General features: G+C 36.5%; 1 protein-coding gene across 9 annotated transcripts in view; it reads right to left on the bottom strand.

The window, feature by feature from the left end:
* The window catches only part of VMP1 (vacuole membrane protein 1), a 131,821-nt gene that overhangs the window by 53,241 nt on the left and 58,847 nt on the right, over positions 1-19,733 (bottom strand). For all 9 annotated transcript variants that reach the window (XM_072646897.1, XM_072646902.1, XM_072646899.1 and 6 more), the window contains one exon: positions 17,468-17,599. In XM_072646897.1, coding sequence (XP_072502998.1) covers positions 17,468-17,599 — 132 coding nt within the window. The remainder of the gene's footprint in view (positions 1-17,467; positions 17,600-19,733) is intronic.

Here is a 19,733-nt window from a genome sequence, read left to right as displayed (position 1 = left end):
GAATAATACATTGAGACAGAGATCTGGATTGCGCTTATCTTTTCAAAGTAAGAGAACTTCAAAGTGAAGGAACTCCTTTGGTTCAACCTTCTCTACAACTTAGAGTATCCAGGGGCTGAAAGGTTAAATAACTTTTTGAGGGTCATACAGCTACTATGTAACAGAAGGCAGAACTCAAACTTAGGTCTTTATTAATTCCAGTCAGTTTTGTAACCACTATGTCATGCAGCCTCTCAATCAACTGAAGAAAAATTTCAAACCCTTAGTTCCAGGTATTTCTGTACTTACTACACATCATGATATTTTATATTCTAGAACACCAACAAAAAGAAGAAGATCATAGAGGGGAAAAAAATTACCTAGCTTCAAGAAATGAGTATTTAAACCAAATTGATAACAGATTACTTTTCCATTTCTGTTTTGTGATTTCCTAAATAGAGCAAGAGGTGTGTCAGTAACAAGTAAATTTTACATAGTCAACAATTTAGAATAGTGATCTACGTAGCAAGTAATTTAGATCGACAGTTATGATCAAATGTGTTAAGTAATGTGTTTTTCAAGATAGAAACATACAACATTCTCACTCAGTTATGTAAGCTTTAAACTTAAAAAGAAAAAAAAACTCCTTAGAAAATAACAATCTCTCAACCAAACAAAATGATAGAGGAATTTAACTGGTTCTAGAACACGGCTCTAGCCTCAATCTGTTGCAGTGAATCATACGAAGTCTTTTTTTCTTTAAATTCTTTTATCCCTGCAATCTTATTTTTCTCTTCATAAATGATAGAGGTTTACTTTAATAGACCACGAAAAGAGTCCCCATAGAAGTGTTATACAACTCAAAGTTATCTTCTACATAGTATGCCTTTACCTTCCACTTCCAAATGATTATAAAACTCAGACATTTTAATCAAGTCTTCTTGGGTACTATATCTACATTTAACTGTTCTTGTCACAACTGTAATTTTCCAAAAGAATAAGTTTCAAGATTAAGGAGATATTCCTAATATAACAATACATTCTCTAAGACCACTAGACTTGGAGTCAGGAAAGCTAAATTCAGATTTTGGATGTGCTATTTATTATGTGTCCCCCTCACTAATCGTGTCCTCATCTATAAAATGAAAAGGTTGGACAAGATGATCTAAGGTTCCTTCTAGCTCTAAATCTATGATCTTACTCCATTATTATTATTATTCATGTAATACACTATTAAGTAATCATCTCAAGAATAATTAAAATATTCACTTGGTGGCAAGCTCAAGGTATATCAAAACATCTGAAGCTTACTTTAAAAATTAAGCTAGATTTGCTCCAAGCCATAGGAAGCTGCAATGATATTTACCCCCCAAAGAGAACCAGTTAAAACATGGTAGAAAGCCAAAAGCAAAATGAAGTCCAATTAGTTAATGGAAAAATACCATACTTTAAAAAATAAAAGAGCTCCACTGAATCAGACCACAAATAATGTTTTAATAGATTTCTTCTGTACATCTCCTCAAAGTAACTGCAGAAACAAAATTCAACCACAATTCAGAACTGGAGTTTAACATCATATTTTGTTTTAAAATCATTATCACTTTCCCAAATAAATTCAGAGATATTCTTCAACCTGTCTGGAGACCACATGGTAAAGAAATGACAGCAAAATTTTTCTGACTCTTACTCACTGCTCCTGAGGGGGTCCTTACCTTCAAGACCCCAACATGTACTTTGTAAAATTATTCATGTACCACATAAAAATTTGAACATCCACTCAGATGTAACAAAGTGACCAGTACATTACTGTCACCTATTAAATTGTAAGTAATAGAATATGTACAAAAGCAATACTGAAGCACTATTACAAGTCATTCATAAAATTCTCTAATGCATAGAATACATATACTCTACTATGAGACTGAGTATACCTAGAACAAAGTATAGGGCTCAGGCTATATATATTTTTTGGCTAAGTGAAAGTATGAGACTCTTCTTCAGTAGTTAAACTTAAACATCAATATTGTAGCTATAACATCCTATAGTATTGGCAAGTGGTCTAAAAAACTGGAGAATAATATAGATAGTGGCTCACACACCTACAGAAAGCTAAGTCAACATTTTCTATTCCTTTTGGTCCACCTCCCCTCAAAAATAAAGCTGTGTAAGACATGTCTACACATCACAATATCTTATATTCTGGAACACCAACACAAAGAAAAGACATCATGGTGGAAAAAAATGACATGAAAACAAACTGATGAAAGAGATTACTTCTCCATTTCTGTTTTGTGATTTACTAAATAGAACTAGAGGTATACCAGTTACAAGCAAATTTTACATAGTTAACATTTAACATCATTTTAGAAAAGTGATCTAAGTAGCAAAGTAACTTAGATTGCCAGTTCTTATGAACAAATATGTTAAATAATACATTAAAAAAAACATAGAATATTCTTACTCAGTTATGTAAGCTTTAAATGTAAAAAACAAAACAAAACATACCTTAGAAAACAACCCAAAGCAAGAAAGAGGAAAAGAGGGGAAAAGAGAAGGAAAGATGTTCCTTTTTAATGTATTTCCTTGAGTAAAAATAGAAGTCTTACGAATGAATTAAAAAAGCATTTATTAATGCAAAACACTGTAGTTAAGTGCTGAGGGATATAATTAGAAAAGGAAAACCTCAGACCTCCAGGAATTTGAATTCTAATGGGGGAAATAACACATAAGGAAGGTTTCAGAAGCAAGTTAGATGAAAAGTTTTCATGGTCCTTAAGGGCCTTAGCAGCAAAGCAAATGGTTAACATCTCTTCTTTTGAGTCATTTCTGTTGGTAAAATCATGTCAATTTCTGATGGTGGACCTCTGCCCATAGCAAGGACTAACTACAGAGGCAAGAACTTCTGGGTCTTCAGTAGCCGTTGCTGAAGCACCTGCAGGAGTAGTTACCGGGTTGTAAATCCACAATGATTGCTTCCCAGCATGAAGATTGTAGGACTTGGCTGGAAGCAACGCTATTCAATAGTTTCTTGGATTTACAGTTGTGTGCTATCTCCATCAAGTTCTGATGAGAGATGATGTTCCAGGTGGTGGTGGTGGTGGTGATGGTGGTGGCAGTGGCTTAACTTTCCTGAAAGCACATGCTGCCTCTTGTCTCTCCCTCCTAGCACCCTGCTGTTTTTCAATAAAGTAGGTTTGCCTGAGCTATGGGATATGGATATGGGTGATACCCAAATTTTAGGGTAAAACATGTAAATCTAATCTTCAGAAAAGCTTTGTTATCAACTAAAGGTCAAGTGACTAAACATACTAGCTTTTATGAGATGTTTCTATTAAACATATCAACCACAAAACCAACTTTCAGTTATCTCTAATATGGGGGAAAAGGATCACATTTAAAGTTAAAAGAAACTCATAGGTAATCCAAATTCATTGTTGACCATTAACACCTTTAGCTCTTCCACAGTAAACTTTCCTGAAAGTTAAACACTACTTCTATTAAATAATTACAAAAATAGAAGAATAAAGTATCCTCGTAATCTCATTGGTGCTGCACATGGAATATGGTGGATAGTTCTGGTAGCTCCAAAGTAGTAAAGATATAGCAGAATTAGAGAAGACTCAGAGAAGGGCAACCAGAATCATCAAACTAATGGGAGCTGTGTTATTTAAGAATCAATTAAAGAGATCGAGACTCTTTAGATGGGAGAGATGAATGCTGGAAGAGAATATTATCAGTCTATAAAATTAAAAAAAAGTTATGAATAAAGTGAACAAGGACTTGAAGCTTGAGATTTTAGGGAAAATAAAAAGAAATACTTTAAAAGATAAGCAAATAGTAACTTACAGAACTTTTTATATGGTCTCAAAGTTAGAAAGGATTTTAGATATCATTGAGTCCACACAAAAAAGAATCCTCTTTAAAATTATCCTTACAAATAGTCATTCAAGATCAAATATAAAATCCTCAGTTTGCCTTTAAAAAGTCTTTCATTACATAGCCCCTTCCTGTCTTTTCTAGTCCTTTTATAACATACTCTGTTCCAAATGCTCAGAAATTTGGCACTGGCTTTACAGCTATTCTTCACACAAGACACTCCACCTCCCAATTGGGTATCCTCAACAGCTGCTTCTCATGCTTAGAATGTTCTCACTCCTCACTCCTTCAAGTCTTGAGAAACATTTCTCAGTCCTCTTCAACCTTAGTGCCTTTGTTCTGAGATTGTCTTCAATTTATCCTGTATATAGTTTGTTTGTACATAACTGTTTCCATGTTACCTCCCCCTAGACTATGAGTTCCTTGAGAGCAGGGGTTGTTTTTGGCCTTTCTTTGTATGCTCAGCACTTAGCACAGTGCCTGGCACACAGTGGACACTTAATAAATGTTTGTTGACTTGACTTTATCCTGGCCATTCTCTTTATAAACAGTTTGAATTATTAAAAAGCTTTCCCTCATAATGAACTAACATCTGAGCCTTAGAAACAGAAAATTCAAGCCACTGGAACCACTTTGCTTTTTGAAGCTTGAAATTTTGGGGAAACTAAAAGGAAGTACTTTAAAAGACAAGCAAATGGTAAACTTAAAGAACTTTTTACATAGTCTCAAAGTTAGAAAGGATCTTAGATAACATCAAGCCCACACAAACAAAGAATTCTCTTTAAAATTATCCTTACAAAGTCATTCAGTCTCTCCTCAAATACAGGGAAAGAGAACTTTCTCCAAAGTTACCAATGATCTCTTAATTACCAAATCTATTGAAGAGCCTTTTTCTCAATCCTCATTCTCCTTGACCTCTCTGTTGCCTTTGAGATTTTCAAATCACTGGGTTACTGTGACACTGATATTTCCAGGTTCTACCTTCCATCCAATGCTATTCTGAGTACGTATATGGAGTAAATTTAATTATTCTTCCACAATCAATCAATCAACAGATATTACTGAACACCTTCTATAAGCCAAGCATTGTGCTAATTACTAGGGATAAAATCACAAAAATAAAATAATTTCCTCAAGGAACTTGCATTCTGCAGCTGGGTGGGGGGAAAGGAGCTACAATTTGTAAGTAAATGAGTTTATACAGAAAATATACAACAAGATACTTTTAGCAAAAAGGGCAATATACCCCAGGGCAGGGAGCAGTGTGGATGATAGTGGTAGTGGAGGATTAGTAAAGGTTTCATGTGGAAAACAGTGTTTGATCTGAACCTTAAAGGACACCAGGCATTATAAGAAGTAGGGGTGAATGGGACACAAGATATCTAAGCCAAATAGGAACCTTACAGTCCTTCTCCCCTTTTCTCAGCTTGTTCACAAGTGAAACAAGTGCTACAGGCAGCCCCTTCCCTCAACCTTCCTGCCAATGCCCCAGCCCCCTTCCACATTCCCCCTCATGACTGAACACTGATTACCTCTCCACCCCAATCCTTATGAGAGAAGTTAGAGCCCCAACTCCACTATAACTCTTAGTCCCATTCTCTTGTACCAATAGTTGCAGGTTGAGCCCCCTTAACCCTACCTTCCCTCTTCCAGCTATACAAGCTTACACTCCCTGGATGAGCAAGGAGTCAACAACTATAATCCTTCCAGTAAGATAGAACACCATTGCCCTGCCATGCCACTATGGCTTTCAGACACATAGAGATTGCTGAATGACCCATGCGATGGATGCATGCTAAGACTTTCTAAGCAATGACATTAGCATTGCTAAAAACTTTCTGGTGGATAGAGATGAGCTAGCAATCTACCCTGCATCTGTATACTAAATCACAGCTGAATTCCCCTTAAAATGTTTTCTCTCCCAATTATTCAGAATGCGAACCCTGGAAGAAAAGGGACCATATTGATACCCTAGTTGTATCTCTAGAGCTTAGCATATTTCATGGTGCTTAGTAAATGCTTTTTATTTCATTCATTCATTCAAGACACGCTCAGATATCTGAAAATGGTAGTCATCTTTCTTCACAAAGTTGTTTCTAGGTTTAAATGTTTCCAGTGAAAAAATATTTGTATCAAATATCTCCAAGTTTCTGATATCCAAGAACAAGTAAAAGAAACCTTTCAAAAGAAATACTTGAGACTAAAAGTTACTCTCCATAGGGAAGTGGTCAAAATATATGAACAAACAATTCTCAAAAGAAGAACTGAAAACTACTAACAACATAAAGGAATGCATTAAGTCACTAACAATAAAAGAAATGAAAATCATATTCAGAGGTTTCTTTCACCTTACACCCAGCAAAATGACAAAAGACAGAACAATCAATATAGGACATATTGTGGAAAGACAAGTCACCAAAGTGAAGCTATGAATTGGCACAAATATTTTGGAAAGCATTTTTTTTAAATCACAATTTGACCCAAGGATTCCAGTGTTAGGGATATATATATATACCAAGGAGAACAATGGGAAAATGAAAGATCTCAACTATATCTAATATTTATAGCAGTACTTTTTGTAGTAGCAAAGAATTGGAAACAAAATAGATGTCTATTAATTGGTTAACAGCTAAGTAAGCTGTGTCACACGCAGGTAATAGAACAGAAGCATGGGAAGACTTACATGAACTGATGCAAACAACCAGGAAAGCTATAGACAATTACTACAACACTGTAAATGGGAATAACAATAACAGAATGGTTCAAAATGGATGTTTCTGAAATCATAATAACCAAGCCTGAACCTAAAGGAGAGATTTAAGACCTTCTCATCTCACCTATGTATGAGGAATGCATATAATATTCTCTTTCAATCTATTGGCCAGTTTTATTGAACTACTTTCTTCCTTCTTTTCTATTATTTGATATAAGGGATGGTTCTATGGGCAAAAGAAGGGAATGTGAAATATAGGTAATACAAAAAAAAGATGAATAAAAATTGATCTGAAAATAAGAAAAACCCCTTGATTTCTGAATATTTCCCTATGCTGATAGCTCTTCTCTGAATAGACTCTGGTTTAGCAAAAATCACATGATGAAAAAAGTACAAACAACTCCTTCTACAATAATAACCTAAGAAAATAAAAATGTTCATTTTAAAATATTTATATTTTACCTAGGATTGAATATAAAAGTACAGACATGGGCTGATCAGCACAAAATACTCTCTTGATCTAGAACCTATACTTTTTACTTTAGCTTAAGACTACAATAACTTTTTGACTCAAATCAAGTCTGTAAATCAGTTAAATCTTATTTCATATACATTTTCACACCAGGGATCCTGCGTCCTGTACTTGCATAATTGATTTAAAAAAACAAACAAGCCAGAAATGCAGGTGTTTATCTTCAACAGCTAGGTGGTGTAGTAGATAGAGTGTCAGTCTTTGGAGTTAAGAAGATTCGTTGTTATGAGTTCAAATGTGGCTTCAGACACTTCCTAGTGACCCCTGGGCAATCACTTAACCTTGTTTGCCTCAGTTCCCTCATTTGGAAAATTAGCTAGAGAAGAAATGGCAAACCACTAGGGTCACAAAGAGTCAGACAAGATTGAAACGACTCAACAACAATTGCCTCATAAAACATTATGAAGCAATAGGAGAGAAAAAGAGGTTTCCAGAAAATTTGGCAAAGATTCAACTAAGCCAGAATGTACCAAAGGCATTTAGCTCAGCGAAGACAGCATGTACATAGATAAATAGGTAAAATTCGGAGAGTTGCTAGAATAATAAACCTTATAAAGTACCTTTGAAAAACAAAATGCATAAAAGGCTATTTCTCAGAGACACAGACACACACACACACACACACACACACACACACACACACACACACACACACACACACACCCTTTTATATACATTAAGGATGGACAATGAATTGGATCCAAAATTAAGTAGGAGGATAATTGATAAACTCATCTCTCCCTGCTAGATTCCCTGGCTTCCTTTAAATCTCTGTTCAAGTCCACCTTCAGCAAGAAGTCTTCTCCAGTACTCCTTAATCTCAGGTGTCTTGCCTAGCAGACTATCCTCAATTTACCCTATATATACATTGTTTGTATATATTTATTTGCATACTGTTTCCCCATTATACTGTGAGTTTCTTTCTCTCTCAGCCTCAGTTTCCTACTGTGCACAATGGGGAAGACAATATAGCATCTATCTCACAGGGCAGGTTGTTGATGGTGAAATGAGAACATATACATGAAGAGCGGTATTGGTGTTAGCTATTGCAACATTATCAAAAGGAGATAGAACAGTATGGTAGAAAGCTGGCCTTGTGTCAGGAATGCCTGACTTCAATTCTGTATGACAGAAAATGGTTGTGTGTCCCTAAGCAAGTTACTTAACTTCTCAGTATTCTAGAAGGTACTGACTCTTTGGTAGAGGGAATTTTCTCATTCAGTACTTCCCTATAGCAATGAAATCACAAGCTCATTCTCTATAACCATATATTATCAAGGAGAGAGTATTATGCAGGACACATGGTGAAAAGGATACCATCAGAAGCTACATGCCTGGACACGGTGACCTGCACAAGAATGAAGAATAGGGGGCAGAGCCAAGATGGTGGAGTAGACAGACGCACATACGCTAGCTCCGAACCCACCACCCATAAAATATCTGTAAAAAATAACTACCAACAAATTCTGGAGCAGCGGAAGCCACAGGACAATGGAGTGGACGAGATTTCTGTTCCAGAGAGCCTGAAAACCTCTCACAAAAGGTCCTCACGCTGCGGACTCGGAGCCCAGCCCTGCATTGGCCTCGGCGCCGAGAGGAGCGGATCTGAGCAGGGAGCAGATCTGAGTGGGCTTCAGGGACGGGATCTCCAGTGGCCGTGCGGGTCCCTCCACCCACAGGCGCCAGGGGTGAGTGAGAGAGTCTTTTTGGGTGGCCGACAGGGGAGTGGGGTATCCCAGTGGCTCGGGCCCCCTCGGGAGGCAGCAGCGGAGGCAGGAGCAGACCAGGGCTCCCCAAGCAGGCAGGAGCCAGGATCCATTGTTGAAGGTCTCTGCATAAACCCCCTGAGGGAACTGAGCCCGTGAGGTGGCCCTGCCCCTACCTGAGCACCTAAACTTACTCTCACACTGAATAGCAGCCCCGCCCCCGCCAAAGCCCTGAGGCTGGGAAGCAGCATTTGAATCTCAGACCCCAAGCCCTGGCTGGGCAGATCTGGAGGCAAAGTGGGTGTGAAGAGAATATTCAGAAGTCAAGTCACTGGCTGGGAAAATGCCCAGAAAAGGGAAAAAAAATAAGACTACAGAAGGTTACTTTCTTGGGGAACAGATAATTCCTCCCTTCCTTTCTGATGAGGAAGAACAATGCTTACCATCAGGGAAAGAAACAGAAGTCAAGGCTTCTGTATCCCAGCCCACTCAATGGGCTCAGGCCATGGAAGAGCTCAAAAAGGATTTTGAAAATCAAGTTAGAGAGGTGGAGAAAAAACTGGGAAGACCAATGACAGACATGCAAGCGAAGCATGAAAAACAATTAAACACCCTACTAAAGGAGACCCAAAAAAATGCTGAAGAAAATAACACCTTGAAAAATAGGCTAACTCAACTGGCAAAAGAGGTTCAAAAAGCCAATGAGGAGAAGAATGCTTTCAAAAGCAGAATTAGCCAAATGGAAAAGGAGGTTCAAAAGCTCACTGAAGAAAATAGTTCTTTCAAAATTAGAATGGAACAGATGGAGGCTAATGACTTTCTGAGAAACCAAGAAATCACAAAACAAAACCAAAAGAATGAAAAAATGGAAGATAATGTGAAATATCTCATTGGAAAAACAATTGACCTGGAAAATAGATCCAGGAGAGACAATTTAAAAATTATGGGCCTACCTGAAAGCCATGACAAGAATGAAGAATACCAGAGGTAATCCCACTTTCATCCAACAGTATGCACTTGATGCCAAGGAAGCCAGAGGAAGGCCCCTAGCACTGTGAATGGACCCCCGTTAGGAGTTTATAAGTGCATATAGAAAAGAATCACAAAAAATTAAGAAGGTGGGGAAGGGGAAGAGGGTATTGCAAACTACATTATTGAAGGGAAAAGCCACATGGATGGATCACAGGACTCTCAAAGTAATGTTAAAATTTTGCTCATCATTGCAACTTTCTGAATCTTGATTCTGGCATCCAGTATATGAACCACTTCCCTCACTGTGCATGACTTGCAAATGTAATAAACAGAACTTGTTTTAAACTAAATCATTGATAAAAATGCTACTGGAATATGACCAACTATATAGTACCATGGCATGCCACAAAAGTTTTCTTCAAACTCATACAGTCATTAACACTGTTTGAAAACAATTTTCATAATTTCCTTAGGCCTCAGTTTAGTGCTCTCTAACTGGAGGGGAGCAACAAATGATATCACCTTAGAATGCCTTACTGGAAGTGACATCAGAACACTCTTCATTCACAGAGCAGTGTGCTGGGTCCCAAGGGAAAATGTAGTTGAGATAAGATACAATTGTTCCTTTTAAAGGCAAGTGGGGAGAAATGTCACAAATAATTAAAATACAAAACAATACATGGTAACTATACCTTACATTACAAAGTCATTTCCTCAAACCATGCCTGTGAGGCAGAAAGTATAAGTATTATTATCCCCCTTTATTGATGAAGAAACTGAATCCCTGAGAGATGAAGCAACTTGCCCATAGTCACACAGCTATGAAGCAGGAAGTATCAGAAACAATATGTGAACCCTGGATTCCTGACTTCAAATCTAGCTTCCTTTTCTACTATACTGTGTTACCCCTCAAGGACAAATTCGTAACAGGGTTTCAAGTACAGTGATATGGGAGGTGGGGTAGAGAGGAGACAAGACATTACCAAATGTGATGTGATCAAGAAAGGCTTTATGGAGAAAGGCACTGATTTATGCTTTAAATTATAGGAAGGAATTAAGTGAAGATAGGGATGAAGGATATTTTAGATAGAGGAAAGAGTGGGATCAAATGTAGGTAGGAAAGGGACTGAAAATCGTTCAGTTTAAGCCAGGAAAGGACAGAATATAATCATGGAAAGCTAAAATTTCATGCATAATAGCTTCCATTTTATTTACTAGGCAAGAGGAAATTATTACAAGTTTCTGAGCAGAGGAATATGATCACATCTAGGCACAAGGAAGGTACTATGAAGGGTGGATTCAAGCATGGAGAGAGAGAGGCAGAAAGGTCACTACCACATCCCTGGCAAAAATGAGAGCCTGTATTAGGGTGGGCATAAGGAAAATGAAAAAAAAGAAACTGATGTGACAGGTATCGTAGAAATAGCAATGTTAAGGGTTGGTTACTGATTGGATCTGAGAGTTGAGTGAAAGGGAAGATACAAAATTTTCAAACATGAGAGACTAGATAAAAATGATGGTACCAAGACAAGATAGGAGGAAGGGGAAAGATACTAAGCTTGTTCTGAAATATGTTGAGTCTGAGATATCTTTTAGATATGTTGAGTTTCAGGTGTCAGAAGGGTATCTAAGTAGAGATGTAGATCTAGAATTCTAGAATGAGGTGAAGGTCAAAGAGAGATTTGAGAGTAATCTGGACAGAGGTGATCATTAACACCATGAGAGAAACTGAGGTTTCCAAGGGAGACACTAGAAAAGGAAAAGAGAAAAGGAAAAAAGCTGAAGGAACATCCAACTTAAGAGTTGGGAAGAGAAGAAGAAGCTAGAGAAGAAGGCTATTGTTAACAAAGAACAGTGTAGTATCTTGGAAGCCAAAAGAAAGAGAATATATAGGAAAAGAGAGTGGTCAACGATGCTATAGAAGAATGAAAAATATAACTGAATTTGACACAGAGAAGTCCTCTTGTTAACTTTTACTTGTTAGGAGCAAGATCTATGTATAGGGGAAGCATTGTGATCAAAAAAAGGAAAGAGGGAATCACCGAAGATAAAATTAATAATATTAATTACATAGAAGTTTTTGCACAAAAACACACGTACCTAAAATTAGAAAGGAAAATAAAGGGTCTCATTTCTAAGATATATTAAGAACTTGTTCAAATTTATTAAACAAAAAAAAGACCCATTCCCCAAAATGATAAATAATAAAAGTCTATAGATAAGCAGTTTTCTGAGGAAGAAATCTAAGCTATCAGTAACCGTATGGAAAAAAAGGCTCCAAATCACTAATAATTGTAGAAATGTAATTTAAAACAATTCTGAGGCTTTGCCTTACATGTACCAGACTGTCAATGAGGCCAAAAAAGAAGAAAATGACATTTTGGGAGAGGGCTACGAAAAAACAGGCAAATTAATGCATGGTACGTGATGTTGCCACTTGAAAGTAATTCAAAACTAGGGTCAGAAAGTTACTAACCTGTGTATAACCTTTGACCCAGCAATACCACAACCAGGTTTATAATCCAAGGAAACCAAAGACAGAAAAAAAAAAGACCATTATGCCCAAATATATTTATAGCAGCTCTTTTTGTGGTGGTTCACCAATTGGGGAATAAATGAACAAATTATGGCATATGAATGTAATGAAATATTACTTTGCTATCAAGAAATGAAGGGGACAATTTCAGAGAAACCTAGTAAGAATACATGCAGAGTTAAATGAGCAGATTTAGGAGAACAATTTCAGCCATAACAACAACAATATAAAGATAAATAACTATGAAAGAGTTCAAAACAATGATCAGTAAAATGACCAAACAAGCTTCTATAGGACCTGCCATGCCGTCTACCTCCTGAGAGAGAAATAACGGACTCATTGTGCAGATTGAGACAAATTTTTTGGACATGGCTAATTTGAGAATTTATTTTATTTAACTGTACCTATACTTGTTAAAGGAACACAAGGGTTTTCCTTTTTTTAATTGGGGAGAGAACGGGAGGAAAATAAAATTAATTTTTGTAAATTAAAAAAATTAAAGTATTTTTAAAAGAGAGAAATCAGATTATGAGGAAAGTGTGTGGTGGGACACTGGAGACAACAATTATAGATTTTTTTTTTTCAAGAAATTTTTCAAGAAATCAGTAAAGGGAGAGAAATGAAATGGCAACTGGATAGGATGAGCATCAGTGGATAGGTATTTTTTTTTAAGATTTGGCAGATCTGAGAATGTTTGTAGCCTTCTTCCCATCAGGCCCTAATCCATGACTGTTTCATGCACCAACTGCACGAAAAGGAAAGATTTTGAATATTCTATTTATCTGACTCCCCAACTCTGTGCACTTCAACCCAAACTCCTGATTTTCCACTCCATACCTGCCCTCCCCCTCCATCAACAGCAGAAACGTACGCCCAGTAGTACTGACATTCTTAATGACAGTCAAGACTAGAGTCTGTAGAAAGAATGCTATACTAGGAGTAAAGAGACCTGAGCTCTTGTTGAGTCTTATTGTTCATGTCCAGGCAAATACAGATTAGTTGAAATGATATACAGAGGATAGCAGAGGACAAAAACAACACTGCAGCAGCCAGGTCCAGTAATGGTATTGACTATGGCTCCAATAAGAAGAGGATCTGGGAAAGTCAAATGTCTTAAGCTGAAAAGGAAAAGTAAGGGATTGGCCCAGTGTAGCAGCAAATTGGTAACGAGGAATAGGTGTTGTTCTTAGGAAACCATGGTTTCAGAATCACTGGGATAGGGTAAGTATAAGAAAGTGGGAGTAGACTAACCAGTAAACAGAGTCTAGGTAGATATTTATTGAGAGGAGTCAGATAAATAGTCCTCCCTCCCTACTCTCAAGCAATGAACAGTTTAATGGGAAAGACGTAAATAATTATGTAGTATAAGTTATGTACAAGATAAACTGGAAATAAGCAAAAGAGTAGACATTAGAATTAAGGAGGATCTAGAAAGAATTCCTGGAGAAGGTATAATTTTAATTGATACTTACAAGGAAGTCAGGAGATGGAGATAAGGAGGAAGAACATTCCATGGAGGATGACTTGTGAAAATGTCTGGCTTTGGAAGATGGTATATATTGTTTGAAACACAGGAAGGAGGCTAGAGTCACTTTACAGACTATACAGGGGTGCTGTAAGGCATAGGAAGACTAATCTAGTATGAAGGGAGGGGTAAGTTATGAAGCATGTTGAATGCCAAACAGAGGATTTCATCTTAGGGTTGGATAAGAAATTTTAAATAAGTCATAAAATCATAAACAAAAAGACTGTAAGAGCCTTTCCTGCTCTAACTCCTTTTCCAGATAAAGTAACTGAGGCCCAGGGAAATCATCTAGCTTTTCTGAGTTTCAGTTGCCTCCTTTGTAAAACGGTATAATAATTCTTGCTCGTCCTATCTTCCAGGACTATTGTTTGGTTTTCTATCAGGTCTGTGATTGTCACAAGTATAGGGAGCTCCTGGTGAGGAACTTTCTCTACCAAAGAGCACTGGTACCTTCTCTGAGACTTGCTTTTAAAGAAATACTTAAGGGGCACTGAAAGATTAAGTGACTTGCCCAGACGTCTAGCATCAATATACAAATGAGGTGTGACTTGAACCCAGGTCTTCCTGCCTGAGGTTAGTTCTCTATCCACAGTACCTTTCTCCTAGGGTTGTTGTGAAGACCAAATAAAACAGGTGCAGCTGAACATGCTTTGTCAGTTATAACGTTCAAAGAAAATGAATGGCATCATTATGATTTCATAAAAAGAAGCGACAGGCAAATACAAAGATTACTAGATTTTAAAACAACAAAAACATATATGAACTGCTCAACAGTAACAGACTGCTTGAGCAAGAGCCAATACTAAACCTCTTCCCCACTCATGACAGTTTGTTCTTAAATCGTTTTTTCCCTCTTTGCTTCATACTGGGTTATTCAGCAAGCACATTTCGAAAGCAAATATTTTCCTCTATCAGAAAATACAAGTACCTTTGGCTTAATTCCAACGAGTGCCCTTTTAAATCCTGCTTGACTGAAAAGGATGTTGTTTATGTTACGAACAGTTAGAATTCTGATCACATTTCATTAAAGATATGTTTCTATATCATATTCTTGTGCTAGAATGGAAGCTACATGAAAACAAAAGACAATCTTTTATCTAAAAGCTTTTTTTTAACATCTCTTACTGCCTAGCACAAAATTGCACATATTAGGCACACACATAATATGTATTGAACCAAATCCTAAACTTTTCAAGGAATGGCTAAATATATTGTAGACTATCTCTAGCTCTTTCTCATTTTTCTTGCTACCTCTTTCTGTAATCACTTCTTTGCTTATTAACATTGTCATCACATTCATGAATACTAAGATAGAGGAAAGGACAACATGTTCCAGAATATTTTACACAAATAGTAAAACAGTCATTGTTAGTACAACATTCAAGAACACTGAGATAGAGGCAGAAACAAAAAGTTTGTGTTCTATTCTAAGAAGCCTCGGTCATCATGATCTGGTTGGCCTAATTTTAAAATGTATATTTTTCTCCCAGTTCTTTTCTTAACCTATTTCCAATTGGACAATATAGAGTTGTTCTGGGACAGAGATTTGAACAAATTACAAGTCTTGGCAAAACCTCACTAATCTGATAAACTGAAGGAAAAGACAGCCTAAATTAGCAAAGTTATAAAATGTACATATATACTTAGAAATATACATATGTGTATGAATGTGTGTGTACACACATACACACAAATATAATCTTATAGGCTCATAGATGTAGAACTGGGGAATTTTTTTTATTTCTTTATTTTTAGTTTTCAGCATTCACCTCTATAAGATTTTGAACTCAATTTTCTCTCCCCCTCTCCTTTCCCCTCCCCAAAACAGAATGCAATCTGATACTGGCTACACTTACACAATCATATTAAACATATTTCTACATTAGTCATGCTATTAAGAAGAATTAGAACCAAAGGGCAAAACCATGAGAAAGAAAAAACAAAAAAAGAGAAAAAAGTCCGTTCAATCCAGACTCCATAGTTCTTTTTCTGAATGTGGATAGCATTTTCCATCATGAGACTTTCAGAATTGTCTTAGATCACGGCATTGCTGAAAAGAGCTAAGTCTATTAAAGTTGGTCAATGCACAATGTGGCTGCTACTGTGTACAATGTTTTCCTGGTTCTGCTCACTTCACTCAGCATCAGTTCATGTTAAGTCTTTCCAGCTTTTTCTGTACCTCTCCTGCTCAGCATTTCTTATGGAACAATGGTGTTCTATTACATCCTTATACCACAATTTGTTTAACCACTCTCCAATTGATGGACATCCCTTCAATTGCCAATTCTTGGCTACCACAAAAAGAGCTGCTGTAAATTTTTTTTTCAAGTACTTAGAGCAGATCTTTTTTTGGTGGCCAAGAACTGGAAAAAAATTTTTTTTTAAGGAATTGAATCCAATTTTCTTACTTTGCAGATAAAGAGATTGAGACCAAAAGAAGTTTGTGACTTGCCCAAGGACACACAACCAATAAATGTCTGGGACAGATATCTCCTAGATCTCTCTGACTCCAAGTCCAGCTCTCTTTCTGCTACACCACACTGCCTCTCAATTTAAGGTCTGCAAAGCACTTATACATATTTTCATATGTGAATATATTTTAAAAGGAAATACAGCTTTACTATTTTCAAGTATATTTAACAACTCTTACAAATGTTGGTAATCAGAGATCCCCTTAGTCAAATTCATTAATGAATATTTTAAAATGCTGATTGTTTATGTGTAAACTAGATGGTAAAATGGTGAATTGTTTATGTCTAATTAAATACTTCCAAAACTTTTAAAATGTTCTTTTAAATATGTGAAGACTTCCGCTTTAAAATAATATTTATTCTGTCATTAAATTTGCTCAGAAAAAACTTATTTTCCATTCAAAAATAAATCTGAGCCCAGTCAATGCAACAAACATTTACTAAGCACCTACTACACACAAGGTGATGTGTTTGGTATTGGGGATACAAAGTCAGAAACAACACTCCCTGCCCTTTTATTCTATTGAATAAAACAAAAGATGAAAGCTACAAACCCCAAATTTAGCATGAAATGGTTTAGTTAGATCAGATGCAGTTGCACACTTCAAAAATCAACTGAAACATTCAGATTCTTCTTAAAACCAGTTTTGTTATATTCCCCTCTTGGACAATCCAGGACAAATGGACCATTCTGTCCTTGTCCTGGGATAGTGAAATGAGTGTAGAAATAACCAGAAGATCTGGGTTTGTGTCCTGACACTGAACGGTTTTTGACTTGATTTGACTTTTTAAAAATAAATCCAGACCATTTGAGAATCAGAATTTGATTCCTTCTCATTTACTCAAGAAAAAAGAATGCTAAAGTCTGACCCATTTAACCCCTCTAGTAGCATTAAATTGCTCTAGTTTCTAATAATGCTTGTTTTTGCTGACTTGACATTTTAAAAATGGTCCTTCCTCATTTCTCCATTCCAAGTGTAAGATATTTGTTGTTAAGTTTCAAGTGTATGAATAGTTCCTCCTGAGACACATTTCCTTCTTTTATTTTACTTTTTAGCAACTTTCTTTTTCAGAGCTGTTGTTGATAGCTTCACCTTAATTATAACCTCTTTGGGATAATTAAAGCATTCTATTGATTAAAAAACGAGTGTCCTTACTTGTGCAGACTGCGCATGTTCCAGCATCTCTTCAAATTCCTGGTAGTCTTCATCATCAGGCTCAGCACCCGACAGCCGAGCTGCCCTGGCCATGAAATACGGGGGCAGCTCTCCAATGGCTGTGCCAGCTCCCTGGACAAAAAACCCACGCACATGAAGTTCTGTTCTTTGTACCATAGACAAAATTACATTTAATTCACATTAATAGCAGAATTTCTCTACTTTACAAAAAACAACAGCCGGAGACAACTTGTAAGTGAAACTAATGGGTACAAGTCCCTGACAGTACAGTAGAATCTATGTAAAATGTTGAAGTTGACAATGTTATCTCTTTATAATAACCAACTTTTGTGAAAAACTCATGTGTTTTAGTGAACTCTACACCTATACCTGGTACAATCTGTAGTTATGGTAGCATTGCCTCACATGTATCTAATATTCATGCAATCTAGTTATGAAAGTTCCTCAGACAATATTATTAGATAAATATTTTCTACAAAGTTTCTAGCCTCCTGGATACTCTTTGAACTCTCCTGCTCTTTGGTATGGTTTAAAAACTGTGGAAGAACTGTGGTCAGGAAGCTCAAGGTACCTGAACATCACAACAGACAATCCTTTACCACAGGAAAATTGTTTATTTCCTCAGAGTACTGAACGAATCACAATTCAATCTTTAGTTTTTCAAGTAATTAAAAAAAAAAATAAAACCCTGACAGATTTATACAAGGGTACAAAACGAAGGTTAATGAAACACAACTTGAACTTAAATCCTTAAAAACAGGGTGTCCCAAAAGTCTTGGTGCAGTTTTAAGTTGTAGTTGTAACTCCTGAGCCATAGTTAATTGTAAACCTTTGATATTGCTTTCTTAATCTATAGCTTCTTTCTTAAGGACTATCAGATAGTATGAATGTTGTGCTAAAAAATCTGGGTTTATATGCACAGATGCCTCCACCCCCACTCCCTATGCTCCCTACCCCTACATGTACTTTTTTGCAATCCATCATGCCATCATATATTGGCCCACCCCCAAGTGTATCCATAAGTTAAATAAGACCTTTGAACAAAAACATGTTACTGTGCAAAAAGGATAAGCTGATAGCTCAGTTGTGAAAACTTTAGGGGTAGAGGGGAAATGAAAAGGAGGAGAAATTGGGGAAATACACACAAGAGAACACAGGAACAAGGAAAAACAAATCACATTTTGCCCAGTAAGACCAGGGCCAGAGTTGACTGCCACAGATTGCCTTAAAAAAAAAAAGTCATAGGAGTAAACTGAATGTGAACTTTTCTTGAAACTTGCTAAGTCGTGTATTTAACAAATCTGAAATTAGGTTCTATGATTCAATGTAGGCTCATGACTGATATCCTTCATGTAAAAAGGAGGCATTAAATGGATTGTAGCAGCTGTTTATTGTCTTGCAAATCTGACTAACCATATTTATTGTTACATTTCATTTTGACCATGTTCTTTCATGTTAGCAAGGAGAAAGAATGGCTGTGACTTGGTCAGCATTCTTTTTATGCAGATAAATAAAAAAGGAAGTTAGTCATCCAGGCACCTCTCTGAGAACACAATGTATCTTGGGCATGAAAGATTTTCATTTAGTTAACTGTCTCAGTTTTGGACGTTTTAGCTCTCATCATTTTCATAACTCAAGCAATGAATTTTGTTTTATTTTTATGTTTTTGTTTTGTTTTTTGCAAAAATACAAAAAGCTTAAAAAAAAAAGTACTGTTCAAGTAAGAGGAAAGAGGCTGAGGGAAAAAGAAAACTTCCTCAGTGCCAAGCTATGTAATGTAGAGACAAGTCCAACAGTCAATTTAAACTTAAAAGTCACAGTCTGAAAACCAACAGAATCACGGTCAATTTATTATACTATTTGGATTTAGGCTCTTATGGTAAAACTTTACGTGGACAGAAGCTTAAAAAGTAGAGTTGAAAAATATACCACCATTCATGGAATTCAAAGTATTACAAAAGGATTATTACATTGTATATCATTAACAAAACTTCCTACTCCTTGATCACACCTAGCAATGAACCAAACCATTCTTCTGACCATATGGCAGGATCAATATTTCACCTGTTGTCCTGTTGCCCCTCCCCCAACCAACTGGTCAAGTACAAGCAAATCTCATTTTATTGTGCTTCACAGATATGTTTACAAATTGAAGGTTGGTGCCAACCTTGTGTCAAGGAAGTCTACCAGCACCATTTTTCCAATAGCATGAGTTCACGTTGTATCTATGTGTCACATTTTGGTA

The sequence above is a fragment of the Notamacropus eugenii genome, chromosome 2, assembly GCF_028372415.1.
Source record: "Notamacropus eugenii isolate mMacEug1 chromosome 2, mMacEug1.pri_v2, whole genome shotgun sequence".
NCBI lineage: Eukaryota > Metazoa > Chordata > Mammalia > Diprotodontia > Macropodidae > Notamacropus > Notamacropus eugenii.
The sequence above is the reverse complement of the archived record's forward strand: the minus strand, read 5'-3'. Positions and strand labels throughout refer to the sequence as shown.